The sequence below is a fragment of the Leptomonas pyrrhocoris genome (genome assembly GCF_001293395.1).
Source record: "Leptomonas pyrrhocoris isolate H10 chromosome Unknown, whole genome shotgun sequence".
Lineage (NCBI taxonomy): Eukaryota > Euglenozoa > Kinetoplastea > Trypanosomatida > Trypanosomatidae > Leptomonas > Leptomonas pyrrhocoris.
In genome coordinates, this window is record NW_015438385.1 from 221,270 (window position 1) to 244,053 (window position 22,784).

The window sequence follows — 22,784 nt, forward strand, 5'->3', positions numbered from 1 at the left end:
ACCGTCACCTGCTCCACCGTCTGCTATCCCGTTCTATGAAAGCTACCCATCGAAGAAACGACGAGAGAGGAAAAATAAAAGCAAATAAAGACTGAGTTCACCGGTGGGCGCTCACAAAATGCCGACGACGTCGCGAAAACGGTCAAACGAACTTCCATACGGAAAACAAGACTTCATCAAATCAGCATTACTGGAAAGGACCGATGCCGTCCATCCACCCCACACGCCAAAGAGAAAAAACAAGATATAATGAAGGGAAAGGAGGGAAAAACGTTCCAGTCCGCTGTGCTAGCGCTAGATGCTAGCGTGCACCTCACTTTGGGAGCTGTCGGAAGACGAAGCGGGCAGTGAGACTGCGCTTCATGGCGTCCAAGGCCTCCTTCATGCGCGTCGCACTTGCTTCGTTCACCTCCTTCAAAAACCACCGCGGCTTCGATTTGTAGAGCTGCACAAACGGGTGTGCCGCGCGGGCGTCGTTGCGGTCAAACTCGGGAAAGGCCGAGATGGTGAGGGTGCGCTCCTGCCAGTCGAAGCGCAGCCCGACATCCCAGCTGTCATCCAGGCTGGCGCGGCGCAGCACCATCTCCTGCTCCGTGAAGGACTCCATCACGACATGTCCATTGGGGAGGGTCAGGGCGGCGTTGCGCAGCAGCGTCTCCGCCGACGGCACCTCCGCGGGCGGGATCGACGGCTCAGCGGCAGCGTGTACGGCCGCCACGAGGGGTTCATCCATCACCGCTGTCTCCGCCGCACGAGAATCGCCCCACGCTTCCAGCCGCGCCGCCGCGAGTTTCGCGTGCTTTTGGATCTTTTTCTTGGCGGCGAGCCGACGTGCCATGGAGGACGGGAACTTCTCTGCTGCCCCTTCCGTGCGGGCTACCGATGGGGCAGTCGGCTCCTCTGGTGAGGCGGTGGCATCGACTGCTGCATTAACTGTCACTGTTGTGGCGGACTCGACGGCTGCTTGGACGTCTGGTTCCTCACGGGTTTCCGCGGTTGTCTCGATAGGCGTCTGACTGTGTGTGTCATCGTGAGAAGCGCCGACATGATCGGCCGACGCCGCTGCGGCTGTTGTCTCCGCGTTTGCTTCAATTTCTTCTGCTGCTGGCTCGACCACTTCTACCTCCACCACCTCTGCTACATCGTCCTCTTGGAGGGCCGCTTGGCCTTCTCTTGCGTTGCCCTCGGCCACCACCGGCTGCCCCCCTTCCACCGCCTCCATCGTTGGAGACGCGGCAAGACCCGTTTCGACTGCTGCCGCAGGGACCGCCGCCGCTTTCACCACCTTCGACCTCTTCCGCCTGCTGCGCCGCTGTGCCCGCTTGAGAGGTTTGTGCGCCGCCCGGATCGACTTCAGAAGCGCGCGCACGTTCGCCTGGCGCACCACCTTCGTCGACGGGACCGCAGAGGCGGCGCCGCCAGCGAGGACGGACGGAGACACAACACCGATCGCCTCTGCTTCTGCGTTGACCTCGTCCGTCGCGTCTACGGTAGTGGATCCTCCTGTCGCGTCTGTGGCGGCTTGCGGAGATGGGTGGTCGACAACTTCTTCAGGCATCGCCTCTGACTTCTCTGCCACTGCATCCGTGCACGCATCCACCGCGGCAGGCGTCCAGTCCACTGACGCCTCAGTGGCTGCTACCGTCGTGGCGTTGGGTGTCCTATTCCCCGCTTCTCCCGCCGTCACAGGAGTCTCCGTTGCTGGGGGAGAAACGGCTGCTGCTGCGGCTGGTGGCGCCTCTTCAAGGGTAGTGAAGAAACGCTTTTTGCCGTGCGCAGGTGCCCGGGTGATGTGTCGCTTGTCGGTTTTAGCCGTGATGCGGTGCGCGAGCGCGGGTGCAGAGATCTCCGCTCCCGTGGCCGGCGCAGCTCCTGGCTCGGCCTTGACTTCCGCGGCTTCCGATGCGACTTGCGCCGCCTCAACGTGTGCCGCCTCTTCGGGCGAGGTGGAGAGAGCTGCGATTCCGTTTGCTGGCATCGGGCGTGCGGCTTCGGTGTTGACCTCAATCGCTTCCGATGCTGCTGCAGGGGCGGGCAGGGGTGGCTCCTCCACAGGGGGTGCCGGCGCAGCGTCCACCGTCTCCTCCTCCGCCGCCGCAGCAGTGGCAGGTGGAACTGCCTCTGCTGTCTCCACCGTTTCTCGTGGATGCCACATCGGGGGCGGCGGACGGAAGCGCCGCGGGATGCGGTTGAGCGCTGTTATCTCGCGGCGGCGCAGCGCTGCAGGACTCAGCCGCTTGGGCTTCTTTTGTGGCTTCACGCGCTTTTTAGGCGCAACTGGCGTGGCGCCCGGTGCGACTTCCTGCGCAGCCACCGTTTCCGGGGTCGCTGGTACGGCGGCAGAGGCGTCAGCGGACGGCTTCGCAGCCTCCGCCTCCTTTTCGCCTTCGTGCGTGTCTGGGGCCGTTGTTGCTGCTGCAGGGCCGGCGGTCACTTGTTCCGCTACGTCTGCCGTTGCAGTTGTCGGTACGTGGGCCGCCACTGCTGCAGCCGGGGCGGTGGCCCTCGCCTGTCGCAGCTGCTTTGCCGTGCGGCGGATGGCGGGACGGTGACGCGGGGATCCGGCCGCCACCGCCGCCACCGCCGCCACCGCCGCGGGAGGCGTGTCCGTCCCCGACCCGTGACGGGGCGGCGGCACCGTTGGCGTGACAGTTGGAGGTGCTGTCACCTGCTTCACCGCCGCTGCTGCCGTCTGCGCTACAACGAGCGGTGTTTCGACGGTGGTGGCAGCAGCGGCAGGTGCGTCCTGCACAGCCGCCTCCACCGCGGCAGGCGTGTCCTCGCCCACACCGGCGAAGAACTTCTTTTTACGCGGGAGCCGGCTGATGGTCGCGCGGGGAGAAGCCGCGGCAGCGGGCATCTGACCGGAGCTTGTAGGAGGGACGGCGACCGGCGCCACAGGGGGCTTCGACGCTGCCGTGGTCGCTACCGCAACAGTAGAAGCAGCTTCTACGTTGGGTATAGGGGCCGCCGCCACCTCCTCCACCGCAGCAGGAGCCGCCGCTTCGTGGATGGAGGGCAGTGCGTTCAGTTCCTCAGCGACCCGAGCGCGCTTTTTGGGGACACGACTGATTGTGGCACGTCGAGAGGGAGAGGGGGGACTTGAAATGGTGGTGGTGGTGGTGGTTGCAGCAGCGGCTTCTGGAGCCATCTTAGTCGCCTCCACCGGTGTGGGCGATGGTGCCTCCGGCGTTGTTGTGTGTGCAGCCGCTGGTGCTGCTACAGTTGTGGCTGCCTGCTGCGGTGGACGTGTCGGTTGCGCATCGGCCTCCGCCGCCGCCGCGGCCCCCGTCTCGGATGTCCTGCCGTCTTCCCACAACTCCGCAAAGAATGTTTTCTTTTTGGGCAGACGGCTGATTGTGGCCCGACGAGTCGAAGAAGACGTGGGTGGCGGAGTGGCAGCGGCGGTGCTGGGTGGTGGCACCGTGGCTGCGGCCTCCGTTGCGGCCGGTTTCGTCTCCACACCGTGAACGGGCGTTGTAGGCGGCGGTGGCACCGCTGAAACGGCGGGAGCGACAGCTGTCTCGACAGGTCTGATGGACACACTCCCCGCCGATACCGTCGCCGCTGGGTTGGGGGGAGGCAGAGGCAGGGCGGCGCACTCAGGCTTGGCCGCCTCCGCTGCGCCCGTCACTTTGCTCACTTCCGGCACCCCGCGAGGGTCGCTGTTGAGGTCGCGGCTGGCGGGTGCGCCGTCCGCCGTCGTTGCGGAGTAGCGGCGGCCTGTGCGCGAGCGCCGACGACGCGTAACGCCACGGCGCGCAGCCGCTGTCTCTGAAGCCGCCGCCGCGGTGGGAGGGGTGAAGGCGGAGGGCGGTGATGTGACTTGTGGCGGCACGGCCAAATTCGGCTGCGATGGGTGTTGCGGTGCCACAGTGGTCGAAGTCGGAGCAGGCGGCGTGGAGGCGACGGCGGTGGTGGTGGTGGGTGCGGTTGCAGGGGCTGCGTCAGGCGCCGCGGCTTCGGTGAGAGGCGCCTCTGCTGGTACTTGTGAAGCGGTTGTTGCCGCTGCCCGCGTCTCTGCAGGCGTCTCCGTTGCTGGAGTGGCGGTTGCTGCCTGCACTGGTGGCTCAATCGGCTTTGCTTCCTGCGCCGTGGATGCGGTGGCGATGGGCTGCGATGCTGCTCCTGCTGGGGCGGCGGCGGCGGCGACGGTGGGGGCAGCGGCGGGAGGAATAAAGCGCCGTGCCGCACCGGGGAGGTGAGGGCGCTTCTTCCGCGGGATGCGAGGTGCCATTGAAGCCAGTGCAGGTAAAAGAGGAGATGAATGATATGGCTGGAAGATATATATGCGATAATCGTAATGAAATCTATGATGGAAGGCGCTAATAAGGAAGTGTTTCAGCCACTTAAAGGGCAGAGTGTTTTATTTCCTGAGTAGATTCTATGGCTGTATGCAGACAACGCAAAGTGAGTGGCCGTAATGACCAGCTTTTGTTTTGAATCGATGTGCGTAAGTGATGCGCGGCGAGGGAGTACAAGGTCAAGAGACCGCAGTAATACACGTTATGAGCTGGGTGTGACTGCTGAGTTGTCTGCCTCCTTTTATAAATTGCGTTTCGCCGTTCTTTCTGTATTATCACCGTTGTATTCGTGCGTAGAATCAGGAGATCAGACGATGAAAGTCATAAACATAGAGGTGGAAGGAACAGAGGCAATACAGTGAGTGTACAAAGTTACAGTGCTGTGGCAGCGGCTAGGCCAGACAGATGTTAGCGAGCACCAGCATACATTGTGGAGCATACTGAGAGATGAACACAAGGTCTTAGCGTCGGTTGTTCACGTTGATGGGAAAAGGAAAACGATCTTACCCGCGATTCACCGTTCCCGAAGCAGACAACGAACAGCGTTCTACATTGCCAAATCAGCCGCACTCCCCTTCTGCGTATTACGACCAAGAGAAGTCGCGTTTGGGGGCGGAGAGACAGGGACCCCATAGCGGGCCGGTAGTTGAAGGCGAGTGCGGGAGGGATGGCGAGAAGCCAGGCTACGCAGCTTACCGCCGTCTCTCTCGCGTGTGGAACACATCTCGTTCCCTTCTCTGTCAAAACAAGTACACCCTCTTTTTCTTTCGTTTTGTTTTGTTAATACCTGCGTGCATGCTTCTCAAATGCCTTCACGTGAACAACAGAGAAAAAGGAAGATGGACATGCATACGCGATGTCCCTACAAGCGTGTGTACGGATGCCCTCCTTGGCGATCATCCAGGACAACGAACAAGCAAGGCTCCCTGCCCCCTTTCCCCCTGGTCCCGTTAGATGTCTCGCAGAATGCGTCACACCGATGTCGTTGAAGGCAACGATCTTGCACACACGCCCTGTGTGAGACAAAAACTTTCAGTTATTACATTAAGATAGCCATAAACGTTTTCTTTTTTTCTTTCTTCGTTTTAAGAAGTAACAGGAAACTCCAGCAGACTTGTCCTTCGACAACCGACCCACTCATCTACTCACCCAGGCCGCCCTCATCGGTCACGGCAAAAAGAACTACCGTAAAAGCCGTTATGAATCCTACCCTTTCACTTGCCCTTCCCTTACACTAGCACACGAACGGGAAAATCAACAGCGTCACCTACCCTTCTTTTTTCTTTTCCTTTCGAGAGCAACACTTTTTATGCCTCGTAGGGCATCGCATACACACGTGTCGTTTCCCCTTCATTTACACGGACAGCAAACAGAGAAGATACTCGTACACGTGAAGCTCCTTCTCAACAACGGCATTCTTCACCAATCGTCTGTTTGTTCCTCACATTTATGTATATACGCCGCAGTACTGATCCTCCGCGCCGGCGATGACTACGAACGGACAGACAGAACACTCTTGCGGCAAAGCACCTACTTAATATATATTATACACCATTTTTTTTTGTCTATTACGGTCCGCTTGTGACGGTGAAGGTCGGCGCAGCCATAATCAGATTCTCCTCCGGGTCTGGCGCCGTGTAGCGCGCGGTGTGGCGGGCACGGTTAGGATCCGCAAAGACGTTGCGCTTCATCTCCCCCGCCATACTCCAGTACGAGGCGCCACCGCTGCCGCCGCCGTCGCCGCCGCCGCTGCCGTGCCGTTCGTTGTAGCCCATGTTCGGGTTGTTGAGACTCGTGTTGCTGGTGGGGGACATGGTGCCGTAGAGCTGGGTGCGGCGGCCGAGGCTGTACAGATTGTCGTAGCTGCCGTAGTACTGCGACGGGGGGCGGTGCGTCTGAGTGGGCGGCCCACGCGGCCCCCGAGATGTGTTGCGCGGGTAGCGGCCGTTCGAGAGGGCGCCGCTGGACTGCGAAGTGCGCATCGTCGGCCCGCCCGCCGAGACGGTGAAGCCGCCGCCGTTCATCGCAGGTGAGGAGTACCCGCTGCTGAGTTGCTGGGAGGGAAGGCTGAGGCGCAGGGACAGGCCAGCGCCGCCGGTGTGAGTGCCGGTGCCGGTGCCAGACGGGTTCGTGCGGCGCATGATCTCCGCTTGCGTCTTCTGCCACTTTCCCCACGCGGTGCACTCCGGGCTCTTGTCTGCGTAGCTTACCTGAATGTAGCGCACCTTGTTCTCCTCCTCGTCCGGCGAGGAGAAGGTGAATACGTTGTGCAGGGCGGCGATGGCGGCGTCGGCCTCGGTGGTGGTTTCGTACCACACGAAGGCGGTCGGGATGCGGCGCTCCTCGTTCGGCGTGACGGTGGTGGAGTGGCGGACGATGTTGAGATGCAGAATCTTGCCGAAGCAGCTGAAGACGGGGTAGAGGTCGTGCTCCGTGACGTAGGGCTCGAGCTGGCCAACGAAGATGCGCGCCTTCGACTGCGAGACGGCGTACCGCGAGGGGCGCACGTTGTGAGACATCGCAGAGACCCAAGACACAACAAGGAAAAAACAAAAAACAAAGCGTCGCTGAGTGACAAGACGTGTAAGCAGAATCGCGGCCTTCTCTGTGAAAGCGCTTCCGATACGGAGTTGTACAGGCGGAACCGACGCAGGCAAAACACGCGGCAGCAGCGGAAAGCTTGGAGGGCGGCGCAATATCTCGAGAAAATGGATAAAAGAGCGTCAAATCGAGCAGGAAAGCAAAACGCAGAGGAGGATTCCTTTCATGAATTAATGTAAATGAAAAGCAGATCTGATGAAGCACAACAAAGAAAAGAGAAATAGTTCGGTCTTTATGGGAATACACGACGTGCTTCGCCTTAAAGGATGAAGCGAAAGCTTGTGTGCTTCGTTTGGTATGTAAGGTGTTTTTCTTATTTGAAAGATTTTAAAGAGCGTTATATGAAAAAGAAAAATTAGTTAAAAAAATGCTATAATATGTAATCCGGCGAGCCAACGAGTCTGCAAGCGAGGCCTTACACGTGTAGCTGGTGTAAAGGTCCGTGTGCGCGTGCCAACGACTCCGTTTTCTTTTCTTTTTGGATTTGGCGGCTTTTTGGGGGTTTTTTACTGCGGAATGTGGGTTTTTGGGAACCGCAGACACCTCGGTAGAAGAAAGGGGGAAAAGCAAAAGAAAAAGAGGAGAGGTACAAACGAGCAAAGCGAACAAGCAGACACCGAGCTCGGTAAAGCGCCAGCTCTCACCACACACACGAAGCGAGACGGCGGAGAGCTTCACAGAAGAAGAAGAAAAGAGGAAATGGAGAGCTGGTCGGTGAGAAGCAGAAGCAGCAGAAAGCGAAAAGAAAAGACGCACCCACTACGAAAAGGTAAATATGGAGGCAGAACGAAACGATGGTTGAGCCCCGAGCAGCACAAATGTACGATGAAACAACCCCGCAGACACACACACAAACTACAAAGTAAAAAAGAAAGAAAGTAGTAAATGAGAAGCAACGCTTTTGTTCACACACACACACACTCTCTCTCTCTCAATCTCAAGACTTTCGCGGCCGCCTGCGACTCCGCTGTATTCCGCGCTGAGGACGACACCTTTGCTTCGTCTGTTCTCCCTTTCTCCCCGAACGCCTTGCAAGTGAACAAAAGAAAAAGAAACTGATTGCCGTGTGTGCGTACCGATGTCAGCGGCGTTGCGGCTGCCGGCCAGCGAGACGCAGAGCGAGTCAATCGAAACAACCGCGCGAGAAAGGAAAGACACACAAAGAAAGCGCAGATAGAAAATAGTCGAAAAGAAAGCAGCTAAAAATAAAGAAAAGAGAGAAAGAGATGAAAATGGCAAAAAACAAAATCTGGTGGAACGACAACAATAATAGTAAGCGCATTATTGTGCCGCAGATGCGCGCGATGGTGCGCAGGTGTCACGGGGCGGAGGAGGGAGGGAAAGAAGGAAGGAGGAGAGGAGGAGAGGACGTGAGAGTGGATGAGCGAGAGCGAGCGCGTTGCACGCATATTTTCACTAAATGGTTGTCCCCCGTCCACGTTCCTTGTCGCGTGTAGGCGAAAAGCACATAGGCGCGGAGTATGATAATACATAGAGCCACCAAACACGACTCCCCACTTCACAACTTTTTGCTTTGTTTTTCCTACCTTTCCGGTAGTCATTGTACGGCAACGAAGCCACGCATAATGTGGAAGAAGAAGAAACACATTTCAGCGTTCGCTTGACAGAGCAGCTTTCATCATGAGAGGAAACTTGCCCATCGTCCCACAACTCTCTCCTCGTGTCGTGTTGTTGCTACTCTCCGTGTGGGGCGACTACGTGCGATGAGCGCACCGTGGAAACACACACACGCACACTTAATACGCCCCCACTGGAAAAGTATGCAATCATATTGGTCGTGCAGCGCGCAGCACCTACGCATCATCCTCATCACCAAAGAAAGCCATCGCCTCCTCATCTACGGCGTCCGTCCACTCCCCGGCTGCCACAGCGGCAGAAGCACCACAAGCTGCCGACTGCATCACGCCATCTGGTAAATGAACCGATTCTGTTGCAGCTGTTGCAGCTGACTCTGTCTTTGGCACATTGCCCTTTGCCTCGTCCGCGGAAGTTGCGGGTGGTTCCTTCGCTTCCTCCACCGTCACGGTGAGCGGCGCCACCACGACTGGGCCGCCATGAACAGGAAAGAAGAGGATGTGCCCAGCGGCGTGGAGAGCGACGTCAGGGGAGGCAGATACCGTCGAGGGCAACGCCTCTGTGACGCTGGTGCTATTGGGTAGGTGCGGGTGAGACACGTGCAACTCTACCGGACGGGCGTGCCACTCCACGGGACACGCTGCCGTTGCCATAGTCGCAGCGACAAGGAAAACACGAGAGAAGCTGAGAAGAAGACAAGGGAGGGGACACAAATGAAGGCGCGCGCACAGACACGCACACAGAGACACTGATCAGATAGAGCTAATATTCCAACGTCTATCAAGGTAAACAAAGTGACAGCTTGTGGGACATCTGCCAGAGCTCCTATGCTGGCAACGCTGATGTGGCGGTGTAGAAAAGAGGGGGAACCGACGCCGCTCAGGGTAACAGGAAGGGGACGGTTAAACAAGAGTGCTAAAGGCAGGTAAAAAAAGCCCACAAATGCCAAAAGAAAAACAGCATCGGTGCCACACCTCCAATCGTTGCGACGCATGCTGAAGCAGCTACGGATCCATTCGGTCGATCCGCCGTATGAAAAGGCTTCCCGACGCTGACATAGACGTCGTAACGCCGAGTGTTGCTGAACACCTCCCATACACTTTGTCGCGGAGGAAGATGCCGCACACTTCCACTGGGTAAAAATCCGCACCTCAACGGAAGAGAGAACCAACCAACGGGTCGTTGCTTTTTTCTCTCTCTCCGTGTTGAAGTCTTCATGCGGCTATTCTTTTTTGCTTTTTAATCTGTATCCATATTATGATTGTTCAAACATCATTCAAATGAATCTTTTCCTCCGCAGTACGCTAAACCCTCCTCTTTTATTTCTCGTGCTGTCATCCCTAACTCAGCGAGACGGTCCCGAGAAGATGAAAAACAGAAGCGACCTTCCCCGAGAGCATCACGCACGAAACAAGCTGCATCTCAATAGTTCTAATGAACGTGCGTACAGAGAAAGTACCTCACACCGTCTGCCGCGGTAGCAAAAAGCATGAACGACAGCGTCGGATATCCGAGCACGCGCTGAGAAAAGGAAAAGAACGGCATCACCGCCGCCGCGTCACGCACAGCCACGAGACAGCAAAAGAGAGGAGGTTCACGCCCATCAAACACCAACACCGCGTTGAAGCACCCAGATATCAGCCCATGTTAAAAATGGGGGAGATGTCGCCGGTGCTTTTTTCATTTAAAAGAAAAATCCAAAAGAATACGTTTTCTTCAGCTGTTACGTCTTTTTGTTTTGCGGCGGATGGACGGCACCCGTCGCTGCCCGCACACTCTACAGACGGCTGAAGTCGAGAGAACAATATGAAACAAGAAAGGAAAACATCGTCAAGTTAGTTAGGATTATATATATAGATATACATTTACAGTTATAAAGTTAGATAGACAGATATGGAGGATTCTAGGAAGGTAGAGTTACAGTGAGGGAGAGCACTTCGCACAAATTTGATCCATCCAACAAAAAGGGTGGGGGAAAGAAAAAACAGCTCGCGAGGCATCTCGACGAGATACGCAGTCTTCACAAGTAAGTAGCGAAGGAGAGGAGAAAAAGCACTGTTGAATTCACTGGAAAAAACAATAAATGGCAGCGTCCTTCGCCAGGAAGAATTCAGGAGCCGCGACACGCGCATTGAGTACGGCGAAGGAAAAAGGAAAAACGACCTGCTCAGACTCCCGTGATCCGGCGTGGCGGTCACGCAACGCTTCGCCAAGAGGCGTGTACACAGGGCCGGTGTGCCCTACAAAAAAACTGCCCTGCAGAAGCCAAATGTGTGCGTGACCGCCTTTCTCCCGACGGAGCGGCGTGTGCTCCCGTGATGGCGTACGGCGGAGGAACCAGAACAGATAAAAAAAAAGGATGAGAAGGAGGTGCGGGAAGCAAACGTCTTCATCTTCTTCGCCGACGGCATATGCGATGCGGTGAACTCAGGAATTCAACTGGGCAGAGAGCCAAAATAGCAAAAAGGGGAACATGAACGAGCATGATAAGGAGAAAAGAACAAAGGCCAATAAAAGGCACTAAACACCAACAACAGAAAAGTTCGTTAAACACTTAAAGACTGCTGAGAGGCGATCTGGAGACTAACCAATCTCACAGCACTGATACAAATTAGTTAAGAAGATGACCGCGTAGACTCTTTTCGCTGCACAGCGGACGGGGTGCGGAGACACACGCATGCGAGTCCCTCGCCGGCGACCCGCGCACCCGAAGAGAAGAGCTGTGCGGACTGCTGTCTGAAATACGGAAAATGATCCTCCATAGCAAATCGTCTCAGAACACCATGAAAATGAGAAATTACTCCACTTTCGTCAAGTTACAAGAAGTGGCGTGCACCGCCGCACGGCTTCTTTGGACCCAACCGAGGAAACAACAACAGTAATCGACCATTTCGTTCTTTTTACATCGTGATGCAGCAGCCACCCTTGTCCTTCTTCTTTGCGTCCTTCTTGGGGGCCGGCGCCGCATCCTTCTTGGCGTCCTCCTTGGCGTCCTCCTTCTTGGTCTCCTCCTTCTTGGGCTCTTGATTCTTCTCTTCGGCCACCTTCTCATCGGCCGCCGCCTCCTCCTTGTGCTCCGCGACCTCCTCAGCGTTTTCGGCCGTCTTTTCTGCCTCCTCCTCCGCCTTGGCGGCGTCCTCGTGGGCTTCCTCCGCTGCGTGGGCGGCCTCCTCCGTCGCCTCCGCCTCTGCCGTGGCCGCCGCTTCTTCTTCCTGCGCGGCCTCGCCGTGAACCTCCGTCTCCGCCTTCTCCGCCTCCTCGTTCACATCGTTCTCTGCCTCTGCGGCCTCCTCCTCCACTGCAGCGGTCTCCGGCTGCGGCTGTGGCTCGGGCTGGTGCTCCTCCGGCGCGTGTGGCTCCTCTGCGGCGGCCACCGGGGCGTCGTTTACGGTCGGGCGGGACATGTCAGGCTCCTCGCGGCGGTGCAGCATGCCGCTGCGGCGGGCTTCACGGGACTGGCTGCGTCGGCGGCGCACCTCCTCCGGCATCTTCACGAAGATGCGGGAGCCGACCTTCGGCGCCTCCTCCTCCGCCTCCTCAGGAGGTGCCGACGCCCCAGCGGGGGCGGCTGCGTTGAGGGCCTCCGCCTCCGCGGGCCCCTCCTCGTTGGCGCGCTCCTCCGCTACGGGCTCCCCCTCCTGCGCAGCACCTTCCTCCTTGGCGGCCTCCTCCTCGATGGCCGCCCTCTCCGCGGCCTCTGCCGCCTCTGCCGCCTCCGCCGCCTCCGCCGCCGACACAGAGTGCTCCGACTGGAGCTCCGCCTCCGCCTCCGCTTCTTCTGCCTCTGCCGCTGCTGTAGCCTCAGCGTTTTCAGCCGCCGCCTCCGCCTCTTCGGCCTCCTCGTGGGCGTCTGTCTCGGCCTCTGCCATCTTTTCCTCCGCGGCAGCTTCGACCTTGCCCTCCGCCGCCGTCATCTCCGCCTCCTCCTCGGCGGCCTCCTGCTCCAGCTCGGAGTGGATCTCCTCCACCTCTCCGTTGGCTGCTGCGAGGTGTTCCTCGATGTTGTTCTCGTGCGTGGTCTTGTCCACAATGGCCGCCGCCGCCGCCTCTGCGTCTGCGTGCGACATCATGACTGCCGGAGAGCGGAAACAAGACGCGTTCTATACTAATAGAAGTGCGCTGTTAGCAGCTGAGGATCTGTTCTCTTGTGGAGGATTGCGAAGCGTAAGTGGCCACCTTGCAGAAAATGCTAAAAAGAAAACGAATGGAGTTATTGACCAAGAGAGCGCCTGTCTGTCTGTCTGTGCATGTGTGTGCGAAGTCGTTGGACTCGTTACACCGGAGAGTGAGCTCAAAGGAAGGTTCTACTAGACGGAAAGTAACTGAACAGCTTAGTGCAAGAAAATATCAGTGGTACAGGTTGGGGGTGGGGGGACCCTCCAACGTAAACAACACGGAGAAAGAAAGAAAATGCCTTCAGTGATCACTACACGATGGGAGAGGAGCGAAAACACCTGAGAGAACTCCAAGGCAGAAAACAAACAAACAAACAAACAGAAACCCGGTGAAGACTGAACGCGGGTTGAACGTGAAGAACTTTAGATCGTGATTGGAATACAAACATAAATATATATGTATTTATAAACACAAGATAATAAGAGCAGTCTTTATGAAGGAGAACGAACAAAGCGGTCGGCGGGGAGAGCACAAAAGATGGAGGCGCACGTAATGATCATAGACAACGAAGAGGAGCAATAATAATAACCATAATAAACGCAGTACATTTTAATGCCGTGAAGGGCAGCAGTTGAAAGGGGTCTCTGTGTGTGTGTATGGGGGGCTATCCACACACCTCAACCGAAGCAGTACACCCAAATAGGCAGGTGTGGCGCAGGCACTCCTGCAACAACAGCGTTGATCATCAACAGAAAACGTATTCTTTTAGATTACCGAGACCTTTTCTCCCAGGGAGTGGCTCGAGAACCGACGCTAGCGATAGAAACACGATACAAGTGCCCTGTTATGGAAAGAGCTGAACAGGACAAGAAACATTTTAAGCGATAAGAAGAAGAGGAAGAACACTCACAGCACGATAAATAACGTGCAACGATAAGCTGTGGTTGATGAGTGTTTAAAAGGAAACATTTTTTTTTTGAAAGCGATCACTTCCTCTTCAATGCGTGTAACGCACAGAGAAGAAAATAACAAAAGAAAGAAACAAAAAGGTCCTTTAGTAGAAACAACAACAACACCGTGTCACCGCCTACAGCCTCGCGTCCACCTCCACGATACCCTCACCGGTTGTCATGCGCCGCACAATCTCCTCGGTGAAGGCTTCGCTTTTCTTCAAAAATGCAACTTCCGTGTACTCGTTCGCCATGTGCCCGCGGTAGCCGCCTGGACCCACGATGATGGTCGGCATGCCCAACGCCTGGAAGAAGCCACCTTCGGTGCCACCAGAAAGCTTCTGTACCTTGTAGTTCTTCAAAATTCTTCTCACAGTACGAACGAACGGAGAGTCCTCTGGTGAGTCGAACGCTGGTGATATCCTCTCCGGCTTCAAGTCCACAGAGGCCTCCGCATACTCCTTGCGCATCGCAGGCAGGATCTCGCGGTTGATGTATTCCTGCACCTCCGTCTCCACACGCTTCGCCACACTCGTCTCCATCAAACGAACGCTGAAGGTGAACTCGCACTCCGCCGGCACCGTGTTCACCGCATTGCCGCCTTTGATAAGGCCCACAGACATGGAGCAGAAGGGACAGGGATAGTGTGGATCCTGGGGGCCGTTATCGCGGAGGTCCACGGCAATCTTACGGATCTTCGCGACGATCTGTGCGGCGTACTCGATGGCGTTGCAGCTCGTGTTCATCAGCGCCATGGAGGAGTGGATCGCCTTGCCGTGCACCACCACCTTCCAGGTTGCAATACCCTTGCTGCCGCTCACCGGTTCCACGTGAAAGCCGCCATCTCCGACGAGGCAGCAGTCCGCCTTGAAGCCCTTCTCCTTCAGCCAATTCGTCATCACCTGAACACCCACACAACCCACCTCCTCACTGTAGGAGAAAGCGAAGTGGATCGGCTTGACGCGCTTCATCTTCATGAACTTCGGCATCAGCGTCATGCACACCGCCAGGAAGCCTTTCATGTCGCACGTGCCGCGGCCGTACAGCTTGCCGTCCTTCTCCACCACCACGAAGGGGTCGGAGTCCCACTTCTGCCCCTCCACCGGCACCACGTCCGTGTGGCCGGACATCACGATGCCGCCCTGCGTAGCGCCGTTGCTCCCCGGCAGCGTGGCGAAGAGGTTCGCGTGTGTCTTCTCTGGACTGTAGATGTACGTCGACTCGATGCCGAAGGTCTTGAGGTAGCCCTTGATGTAGTCGAGGAGGGGGAGGTTGGAGTTGCTGCTGACGGTGTTGAAGCTGACGAGCTTGGCCAGCCACGCCGTGGAGTCTTTGGGGTAGCTAGACATGGCGCTTGCTGAGCGAGAACAGAGAGGGGGTTACGTGGTAGTTGTGTTGAAAGACTGAAGTACGGAGCAGCGCCTAACAGACAAAGGAAGCGTTTTGCTGCTCGAGGAGCTTGTCACCTGCAAGGAGCACGGAAGAGTGTGTTGAGTTGAACAGCAAACCAAAGGCGAAGAGTGGGAGTCGGACGGCGGATGAGTGAGGAACGCGAATCGTAAAAAGAGGCCAGCACAGCGGTGTGCAGCAGTAGGTGAGCACATGGGGCCAAAGAGAGTTGCGAAACAGCAACTAAGCCCACGGACCACAATCGATACAACTTGTTTTTACTTGCAAGCTCGGAGAGCGCGCGCGAGAGTAAGGAATGCCGAGACAAGCGAAGAAAACTCTCCCTGCCCCTTGAGCACTGCGTATTCAGCTACCATGGAGCGCCGTAGACGTGCACAGGGTCGATACCTCCATCACCACGCATCGCTCCTGCAACTCCTCGACCGCGCTGCAGCCACCTGTACCACGGTCCTTCATCCTACGAACTGAGTCGGACAGTACGTGTTTATTCTTTCGTTTTCTTTTTTTCCTCACGAACACTGAATCAATGACAAAACCTCTTTTTATCATAGGCCAAAAACTCCTCGCACTCCAGCATCTTCAACCGTGAAGTATTGCAGGCTGCAAATACACACACACACACACACAGATATACATGTGTGTAAACAGACGTCATGCCCTCTCCGCTATGCCTCCAGACGTGAGACAACAGCGCCGATAAGCCGTCATGGAAAGGACCTCGTGCCCGTCAGCAACGACAAGGAGAAGATTATCCCCAATGAAGCACCGATGGAGAGAGAGAGAAAAAGGAGAAAGATAAAGGGGAGGGAAAGCACCGCTCAGGTTCAACAGTCTATTATCACACTCTTCGTCCACACGACACACCCTTATCATTCAGCCATATTAATTCCGCAACTACCAACGCTACAGGAAAAACAAACGCGCAAATGAGAAGAAAGAAAAAAAAGGGAGCTCTACACACCAACTGGCACCTCCGGCATCCGCAGTGCTTTCGGAGGCACTCGTCTCTTTATAGAGAATAACGACACACACACACACTTTATATATATGCTGTTCTTACCTTTGTTCCGACCTGCTTCGAGACGACGTCTTCACAACGGCTGCGTTTTAGCTCGCCGACGGTGCCAACACGTTGGCCGTCAGGAGAAGCACAAGTATAAGAGAGAGGCTCGAGATCCGAAAAGAGAAGCGCAACCAAACATCACCGCTGCGTTTTTTTGGGAGTTCACCAAAAAAAACAACACAACTAAAACAGAAGAAGAAACAAAGAGTGGGAAAAACGTTTCCGGCACGAGAAGAAGCGGTAGAGAAGCACAAGGCTCCGTCCTCACCGGCAGCGTTATCTTCCCTTTACACAGGTGAGCGATGAGCGCGGTCAGTTCATCGTCTTCTTGATGTTGGCCGACAGCCAGTCCAGACCCTCGTAGAGACCCTGCGCGGTCGTACCGCAGCAGCCCTGGATGTACCAGTTGCGCTGGCGCAGGGCGTGCAGACCGAGCTTCTCCGTCACCTCCGTCGTGCTCATCGCGTTGGGCAGATCCTGCTTGTTCGCAAAGACGAGCAGCGCGGCGTTGCGCAGCTCATCCTCGACGAGCATCTTATCGAGCTCCGCCTTAGCATCCTTGACGCGGTCGCGGTCGTTGCTATCCACCACGAAGATAATACCATTTGTATTTTGGTAGTAGTGGCGCCACAGTGGGCGGAGTTTGTCCTGGCCACCGACGTCCCACATGGTGAACTTCAGGTTCTTGTACTCGAGCGTCTCGACGTTGAAGCCGATGGTTGGGATGGTCGTCACGACCTCGCCGAGCTTCAGCTTGTAGAGGATGGTGGTCTTACCAGCGGCGTCGAGGCCGACCATGAGGATGCGCACCTCCTTCTTTCCCAGCAGCGACGATAACCAGCCTCCCATTTTGGATGATTCTCGCACTTCAAGAAAGGAACAATAATAGTAATAAGGAAAAGAAGAGGAATCTACAAGGAAATAATGGAAAGAGAAATAATGTGGAGGAATTCTCTCAGATCGAGCGATCTTCGGGCGGCGCACACGCAAAAGAGGACAACAGAGAGAGAGAGAGACAGCGAATGAGAGTAAAGGGAAGAGAAGAAAGGGAGTGGAACTGGCGGCAGGAAACAGACGATTGTGGAAAGTGGACGGACGTAACTCAGATCTGCGTTGCCGTCATCGACAGTGCGATGTGCAGTGGTGCACGTGGTAGCACAAAGCACTCACGAGACACTGAGACAAGAAGGGGGGGGGGCACCCAAAGGTGAAAGGGACGATCCCCGTCTCATGCTTCTTCGACGTGGGGGTTCAAGGCAGTCCGATGCAGCGACGGAGGAGCACGGTGCAACACGAAAACAAATGCTTCATGTGGATGACGAAACGGGAAGAAGAAAGAAGAAGAGAAGACCAACCGCAATAAGAGCGAATGCAAAACAACAACGTCGATAACAAAGCGTTCCCAAAGGACCGACACGACGCCACGGCAACGCGGTAAGCAAACGGACGCAATTCGGGTCGTCTAAGAAGAGAAAGGAAAGTGCATATAACGAGCTCCAAAAGGAAAAAAACAGAAAAGGCTGTTGTGGAGAGTCATCGGCCTCCCAAATAAAGACCCCTGTGCGGTAAAGCACCGAACAAGCGGAAGTGCGCACAAGGATCCGATTTCACCGGTGAAACACACTCATAAAACCATCATCCTCCTCCCCCCCCCCCTCCCGCGCTCAACACGCCTTCTGTGGAGAAAGGCGGACAGAGAAAGGGAGAGGGAGCGCACGTAGAGAGCAAACACGAAAAGAGAAATACGCAGAGGCGACGACGGAACAACACCGAGATCGGCAGACAACAAGAAAAGAGAGCCCCGTCCCGTATTTCACGGCGCCGTGCCACATACTCTGCCCTGTATAAAATATGCATGTGAAGGCGAGACTAATGCTCTCATATAATACATCCAAAGCACCTCCTTACCTCTGCAAAAACAAAAGAAAAGGAAAACCAAAAGAACGTATAGATGCACCAGAAGCAGACAAACAAACAAAAAGAGTGAGGGGTTTCGCGCATAGAGAAAAACGGGAAGAGAAAACGCCATCGAGAGAGCAGCGAGAAAGGTGCCCCCCTGACAGGGAGACCATAACTGGACAGGGAGCACTACGAAAAGCAGAAGGAGAGACGAAGCACCGTGGAGAAAAGAGACAGGATGAAAGAAACACGAATGCAGAGGTGACGTTGAAGCCGTCACACCCTCATCAACCACAGCAAGAAAGAAGAAGAACGCCACCGCAAAAAGAGAGTCACGAGAAGAACTTTATATATAGCAGACCGGGGTAACAAAAACACATCGAATTGGCGTAATCACCTGATGTATCCGGCGGCTGGTGAGGTCTAACGTCCGGACAGATGCATAAGGAAAACCAGGTGTGAAAAGCAAAGCAAGAATGATCCAAAGAGCGCTCATAAACTGCTAGACAGCAGCGAGAGCAGGTGGCAGAGGAACAGGCCACCACAAGAAGGAAATAAAAGACGGCGTTGTTTCACACCAAATACATCAGTAAGCGGGAAGGGTGAAGTGAAAAAAAAAGTCAACGTTTATATACGGCACCCCTCACAGCCACACACACACACGGGAAAACAGTAGATTTCAAAAGCAAAAAAGTCGGTGTAATGCGCCTCTTTAACGGTTCCAATTTTTGAAGACACACCCACGAAAGATAAAAAATGAGTTAATTGGTGCATAATTTTGGCATCGACACGCAAAGAAATGTCACTGGAAAGGAAAAGAATGAGGAACCAACTTGATTTTCTTTTACAGGAGAGTCGCTCACGAAGCGGCCACGAAGGCAGATGGGAAAACAACCGATCTTTCTCTTTATATATATCGCTCTCTCAAACACTCCCACACGTGCGCACAGCCAAGGCGGCCAAACATTAATGAGTTCTGCAAAAACTAAAAGGAAAACAAACGAAAAAAAAAATGCAATCAGTTTGAAGGAGGCGGCTACGCATACCGTTCCCGAAGCGCTTCTGTTCCCATAGGCTAAGAAGATCAGCCGTGATATCTTGCTCGACAACAACGGAGACGTACGCAACACATCTTCATTTGCTATTCACCACACCCGTTACGGGGAAAAGAGAAAATTAACTGCCATGTCTCGACGCTTCCGCCGACTCGCTGCAGACGGCGACGGAGCACTGCTGCTGCTCATGTGTGCGAGGACCGCCTCCACACTTGCTTTCACGTCTCGGCGGCGGTGCGACGTATTGGAGCGACCGCTTCCGTTACTCGTCGCGTCGTGGTCGTTGGACGGCGGAGAGGGGAGAGAGATGGAGGTGTTGCTGATGGGACGTGGAAGGGTGGGCAGCGGCTCCGGCGAGGAGAGCTGCGAGGGCACATCCGCGGAGCTGTTCAGCGAGGGTGGGTGCCGGTGTGGACGGGTCCAACCGCCGCTATCGCTGCTCATGCGCAGGGGCGGGGGCGGCGGGACGGAGACGGTCACCGCGGCACGGCCGGCGCTGTCGAGCTTGCCGCTCCCCCTACGTGAGGCCCACCCGGCCGTCTCTCCGCTGCCGCCGCCGCCGCCGTCGATCAACTCCGCTGAGTCCGGCGTGCCGCCACCGCGGTCACCGCTGTCGCCCTCGGCCCTCGTCTTAGCGGATTTCATGCGGGCCACGAAGTCCGTCACCGTCTCCACCTCCTTCGATCCCTCCGTCTCGCGAGAGCTCTTGTGGTAGCGGGCCGAGACGAGGCTGGTGCTACCCAGCGTCGTGTCGACGGAGCCGTGGGAGCTGGGTCGGCGCGGCATGAGGATCGACGCGCCGACCGGGTTGGGCGAGACGCCGTCGCGGGGCTGAGGGGATGACTTCGCCGCGTCGGGGGGTGCCATTGTGGTACTGCTGTTCTGCCACGTTGCGAAGCCATGCTCCGTCAGCGGTGCCCGTTTCGTGCCGCCTTCCATCGGGTCCTGATCGATGAGGCTGGCCACGGAGCTGGACGAGATGAGCGAGCCGGAGTGAAGTGAGCGCGACGCAGAGGAGAAGGAGGAGGCGCTGCGGGAGTGCGGCGGCCTCGGCCGCATCGGCGAAGACCTCGTGGCGGCGGCTTCCGTCGCGCTGCTCGGCATGTTGGGCGGTGGACGGAGAGCGAGGGGGAAGGCTCGGCCGTTGGAGGCGAAGCGGTCTGTCGCGTCGGTGGTGGCGGTGACGTCGTGGTCGGCGTGGAGGGAGATGAAGTTGTGCTGCGTGGCGCCGTTCACGAGCATCGGCAGCGTGCCTGCCATCTGCGTGTTGAAGACGAGGAGGCGGCTATCGGGGACAGGCAGCGCGCGCAGCTGCGGTAAGTCCTGTTCGCAGGAATACGGCGTGTTGGCGTAGTAGTGGCGGGGGCTCAGCAGCGGGGAGAACGACAAAGGCATGCGAGTTCGCATGGCCGGTGAGGAGGAGAGCTGCTGCTGATACTGCTGATACTGCCGTGATGGTGTGGACGGGGCAGACGACAGCTGCGTCACGCGGGACAGCCGGCACGGTGGGGAAGCCGCCTCTGAGTCCGGCAGCGTGGTACAGATGCTCGAGCGCCGCTCCACGTACTGCGTGCTCAGTTGCAGCGCCCGCAGAGGCGAGCTCGCCCACGCCGGCTCCTCTCGCATCCGTGAAGGAGCACCGCTGCTCATCGTCGCTGACGCAACAGCCGACTGCGCGATGTCGGGCGGAGACGAAGTTTCGGCGCGGAAAGGCGTAACGAGGTCGTCCGCCTCCGCCTGCGGCAACTTTTCGAGCGTGTCGCTGCGCGGCGGCGCCGTCGTGGCGTCGGTTGCTCGTGCCGACGCAGCGGGGGGCGTGTGCGGTGCGACGGCGTCGGCGACGGGGGAGCAGAAGCACCGAAAGAAACGGAGGTTCCGCGGCTGCGACTTCTTCAGCTCCGCCGCTTCCTTTGACCTGCGACTCCCCATGGCGTGGCACCGAACTACAAAAAGAGGGGAGAGGAATATACAGAAAGGGGAAGAGAAAGAGAGAAGAGCGGAGGAGCACGACCCACAAGCATCGAAGCTCCTAAAAGAAAAGAGCGACCGATTTGGCTGAAAAACAAAAAACCACGCGGAAAGGGTGTGGTTGACTTCTGTGAGCTGCGACGGCGAAGCGGCTGATACCGACTGTACGAGAGTCCTCTGTTGCCTCCCTCAGAAGCGAAGTGCGAGAGACCAAGACGGAGGACGGCCGAGGGAAAAAGAAAGGAAAGGAGCGGGGGAGGGGAGAGCGCGTCGCAGAAGGAAAGAGAAAATACCCCCAAAACGGTAAATACAAAAGGAAAGATCGGCGATGAATGCCCTCCTTCCGTTTTCGCAGCGCTTCCACAGCGTGTTTCGGTGAAGTCAGAGAGGGAGGAGGGAAGTGAATACAAGACAAAAGCAGGAAGTAAAAATTTGGGTAATAGTTCTCTCGGAGGAAGCGACGTTAGATAAAAAAATAAATTTTTAGCTGAGGATGAAAATTCAGTGAGAAAAAGTATCAGATTATTTCTTGCGAGGATGCGGTGGGAGATCAGCCAGCTGCTGCGCGGTGTGCGGTAGACGACGGCGACAGGAGGAGCTGGCGGTGCAAAAGAAAAGAGAAAAAGAAAGGAGAGGAGAGGAGCCGATTCCGCTTGCTCCATACATCGAATAGTCACAGCAGCCGAACTCCCGAAAGAGAAAACAAGAAACGAAAAGAAAGCAAAAAAAAAATAGTCGCTTAGTTACCGTCGTAAGCCAGCACACACAGAACCAAAGAAGAAAGGAAAGGGAAGTGATGAAAGAACATCTACCGCCGTGTGCAAATATACCACGCACCCAACGGTCTGTGTGCGACTGCGGAGACGACCAACGCGCAGAGGAGTGGGAGTGCACGGCCCAGAGACAGAAAAACAAAACTGAGCAGCTGCTTTGTGCACCGCAGTTGCCGCGTCGATAACAGTTAGAAAACCCCAAAATAGAAGAAAGAGAAAGGAGGAAGGAGTGGAGGGAGGGAGACGGGGAGGGGGAGAGGGAGGGGAAGGCGCGTCGCTCAAATGGTTAGAGTTGCCAAAAGCCAATACGTTCTGGTGTACGGCAAAACGGGACAGAGAACGTGGTGACGCTGCGGACGTACTTTTGTATCTCAGTTATTCGCTTTTCTTTCCGCAGGGAAGCAAAAATCTCCCCAATGCGCTTCCGCTGCTGTTCCGTTTTTAGGGCATCGGCGGGCCACCAGCAACGCTATTATTTCCTTAAAGGCGTCGATCGACACAGGATGCGGGGCAACTCCCTCTATCACCAGGAGCCCCGCATGTGTTGCCGTGCGATGCGAAGTTATTGAAGTGCAAGGATAAAGAGGGATATAGAAGGATAAATAGGTGGCTTGAACGCCGTAAAGAAAAAAGGGGGAGAAGGATTAGAGGGGGTAGAAGACGACGACCAAAGGAGGGGCACCAAAAGTGAAAAAAACGCGGTGCAACTCGATTAACGTCGGTCAGCTGGGAGGCTTCTTTCTCGCCCAACGCGCAGCGTATACGGAGCCAGAAAGCAAACAAAAAAAGGGTGCCGCGTGGCGGAGATGCACCCCCAATCCGTTGACTTCCGTAAAAGAAAATAACCATAAAAAAGAAGAAGAAGAGAGAAGAGATGATGACGAAGCGTGCACTACGGAGCGCGTCCGCTTCTCTTCGGGCGTCGGATGTAATCAACAAAAACAGACGCACCAGGAAAGAAGAAGATGCACCGGGTAGTAACACCCACACACACACGCGCGCACTCACGGCCGACGGCCCCCAAAAAGGCAACTTCCTTCACCCGTCCG

The 22,784-nt window shown here is 56.3% G+C and overlaps 7 protein-coding genes across 10 annotated transcripts; all 7 read right to left on the reverse strand.

The window, feature by feature from the left end:
• Positions 1–313: 313 nt before the first annotated feature.
• ABB37_09171 (Kinetoplast-associated protein-like protein) lies at positions 314–4,572 on the reverse strand (the record flags this gene model as incomplete). Its single annotated transcript, XM_015808495.1, has 1 exon — positions 314–4,572. Exon 1 carries the CDS (start codon positions 4,235–4,237, stop codon positions 314–316), a length of 3,924 nt encoding a protein of 1,307 aa, XP_015652948.1. The 5' UTR covers positions 4,238–4,572.
• Positions 4,573–5,872: 1,300 nt separating this feature from the next.
• Positions 5,873–8,155, reverse strand: ABB37_09172 (hypothetical protein; the record flags this gene model as incomplete). The annotated part of the gene is made up of 1 exon (XM_015808496.1): positions 5,873–8,155. The coding sequence occupies exon 1, from the start codon at positions 6,821–6,823 to the stop codon at positions 5,873–5,875; it is 951 nt and encodes a 316-aa protein (XP_015652949.1). The 5' UTR covers positions 6,824–8,155.
• A 564-nt stretch (positions 8,156–8,719) lies between these two features.
• On the reverse strand, positions 8,720–9,341 carry ABB37_09173 (hypothetical protein; the record flags this gene model as incomplete). Of its 3 annotated transcripts, none has more annotated exons than XM_015808499.1 (1): positions 8,720–9,341. In XM_015808499.1, exon 1 carries the CDS (start codon positions 9,152–9,154, stop codon positions 8,720–8,722), a length of 435 nt encoding a protein of 144 aa, XP_015652952.1. In that variant the 5' UTR covers positions 9,155–9,341. The 3 variants fall into 3 exon arrangements, with proteins under 3 accessions (XP_015652952.1, XP_015652951.1, XP_015652950.1); XM_015808498.1 differs by having other exon boundaries at positions 8,720–9,332; XM_015808497.1 differs by having other exon boundaries at positions 8,720–9,186.
• A 2,060-nt stretch (positions 9,342–11,401) lies between these two features.
• ABB37_09174 (hypothetical protein) lies at positions 11,402–13,107 on the reverse strand (the record flags this gene model as incomplete). Its single annotated transcript, XM_015808500.1, has 1 exon — positions 11,402–13,107. The coding sequence occupies exon 1, from the start codon at positions 12,569–12,571 to the stop codon at positions 11,402–11,404; it is 1,170 nt and encodes a 389-aa protein (XP_015652953.1). The 5' UTR covers positions 12,572–13,107.
• A 597-nt stretch (positions 13,108–13,704) lies between these two features.
• ABB37_09175 (glutamamyl carboxypeptidase putativemetallo-peptidase Clan MH Family M18) lies at positions 13,705–15,034 on the reverse strand (the record flags this gene model as incomplete). 2 transcript variants are annotated; one of them, XM_015808502.1, is made up of 1 exon in its annotated part: positions 13,705–15,034. In XM_015808502.1, exon 1 carries the CDS (start codon positions 14,914–14,916, stop codon positions 13,705–13,707), a length of 1,212 nt encoding a protein of 403 aa, XP_015652955.1. In that variant the 5' UTR covers positions 14,917–15,034. The 2 variants fall into 2 exon arrangements, with proteins under 2 accessions (XP_015652955.1, XP_015652954.1); XM_015808501.1 differs by having other exon boundaries at positions 13,705–15,026.
• Positions 15,035–16,352: 1,318 nt separating this feature from the next.
• On the reverse strand, positions 16,353–17,010 carry ABB37_09176 (putative Adp-ribosylation factor; the record flags this gene model as incomplete). The annotated part of the gene is made up of 1 exon (XM_015808503.1): positions 16,353–17,010. Exon 1 carries the CDS (start codon positions 16,887–16,889, stop codon positions 16,353–16,355), a length of 537 nt encoding a protein of 178 aa, XP_015652956.1. The 5' UTR covers positions 16,890–17,010.
• A 2,086-nt stretch (positions 17,011–19,096) lies between these two features.
• On the reverse strand, positions 19,097–21,891 carry ABB37_09177 (hypothetical protein; the record flags this gene model as incomplete). Its single annotated transcript, XM_015808504.1, has 1 exon — positions 19,097–21,891. Exon 1 carries the CDS (start codon positions 20,921–20,923, stop codon positions 19,097–19,099), a length of 1,827 nt encoding a protein of 608 aa, XP_015652957.1. The 5' UTR covers positions 20,924–21,891.
• Positions 21,892–22,784: the final 893 nt, after the last annotated feature.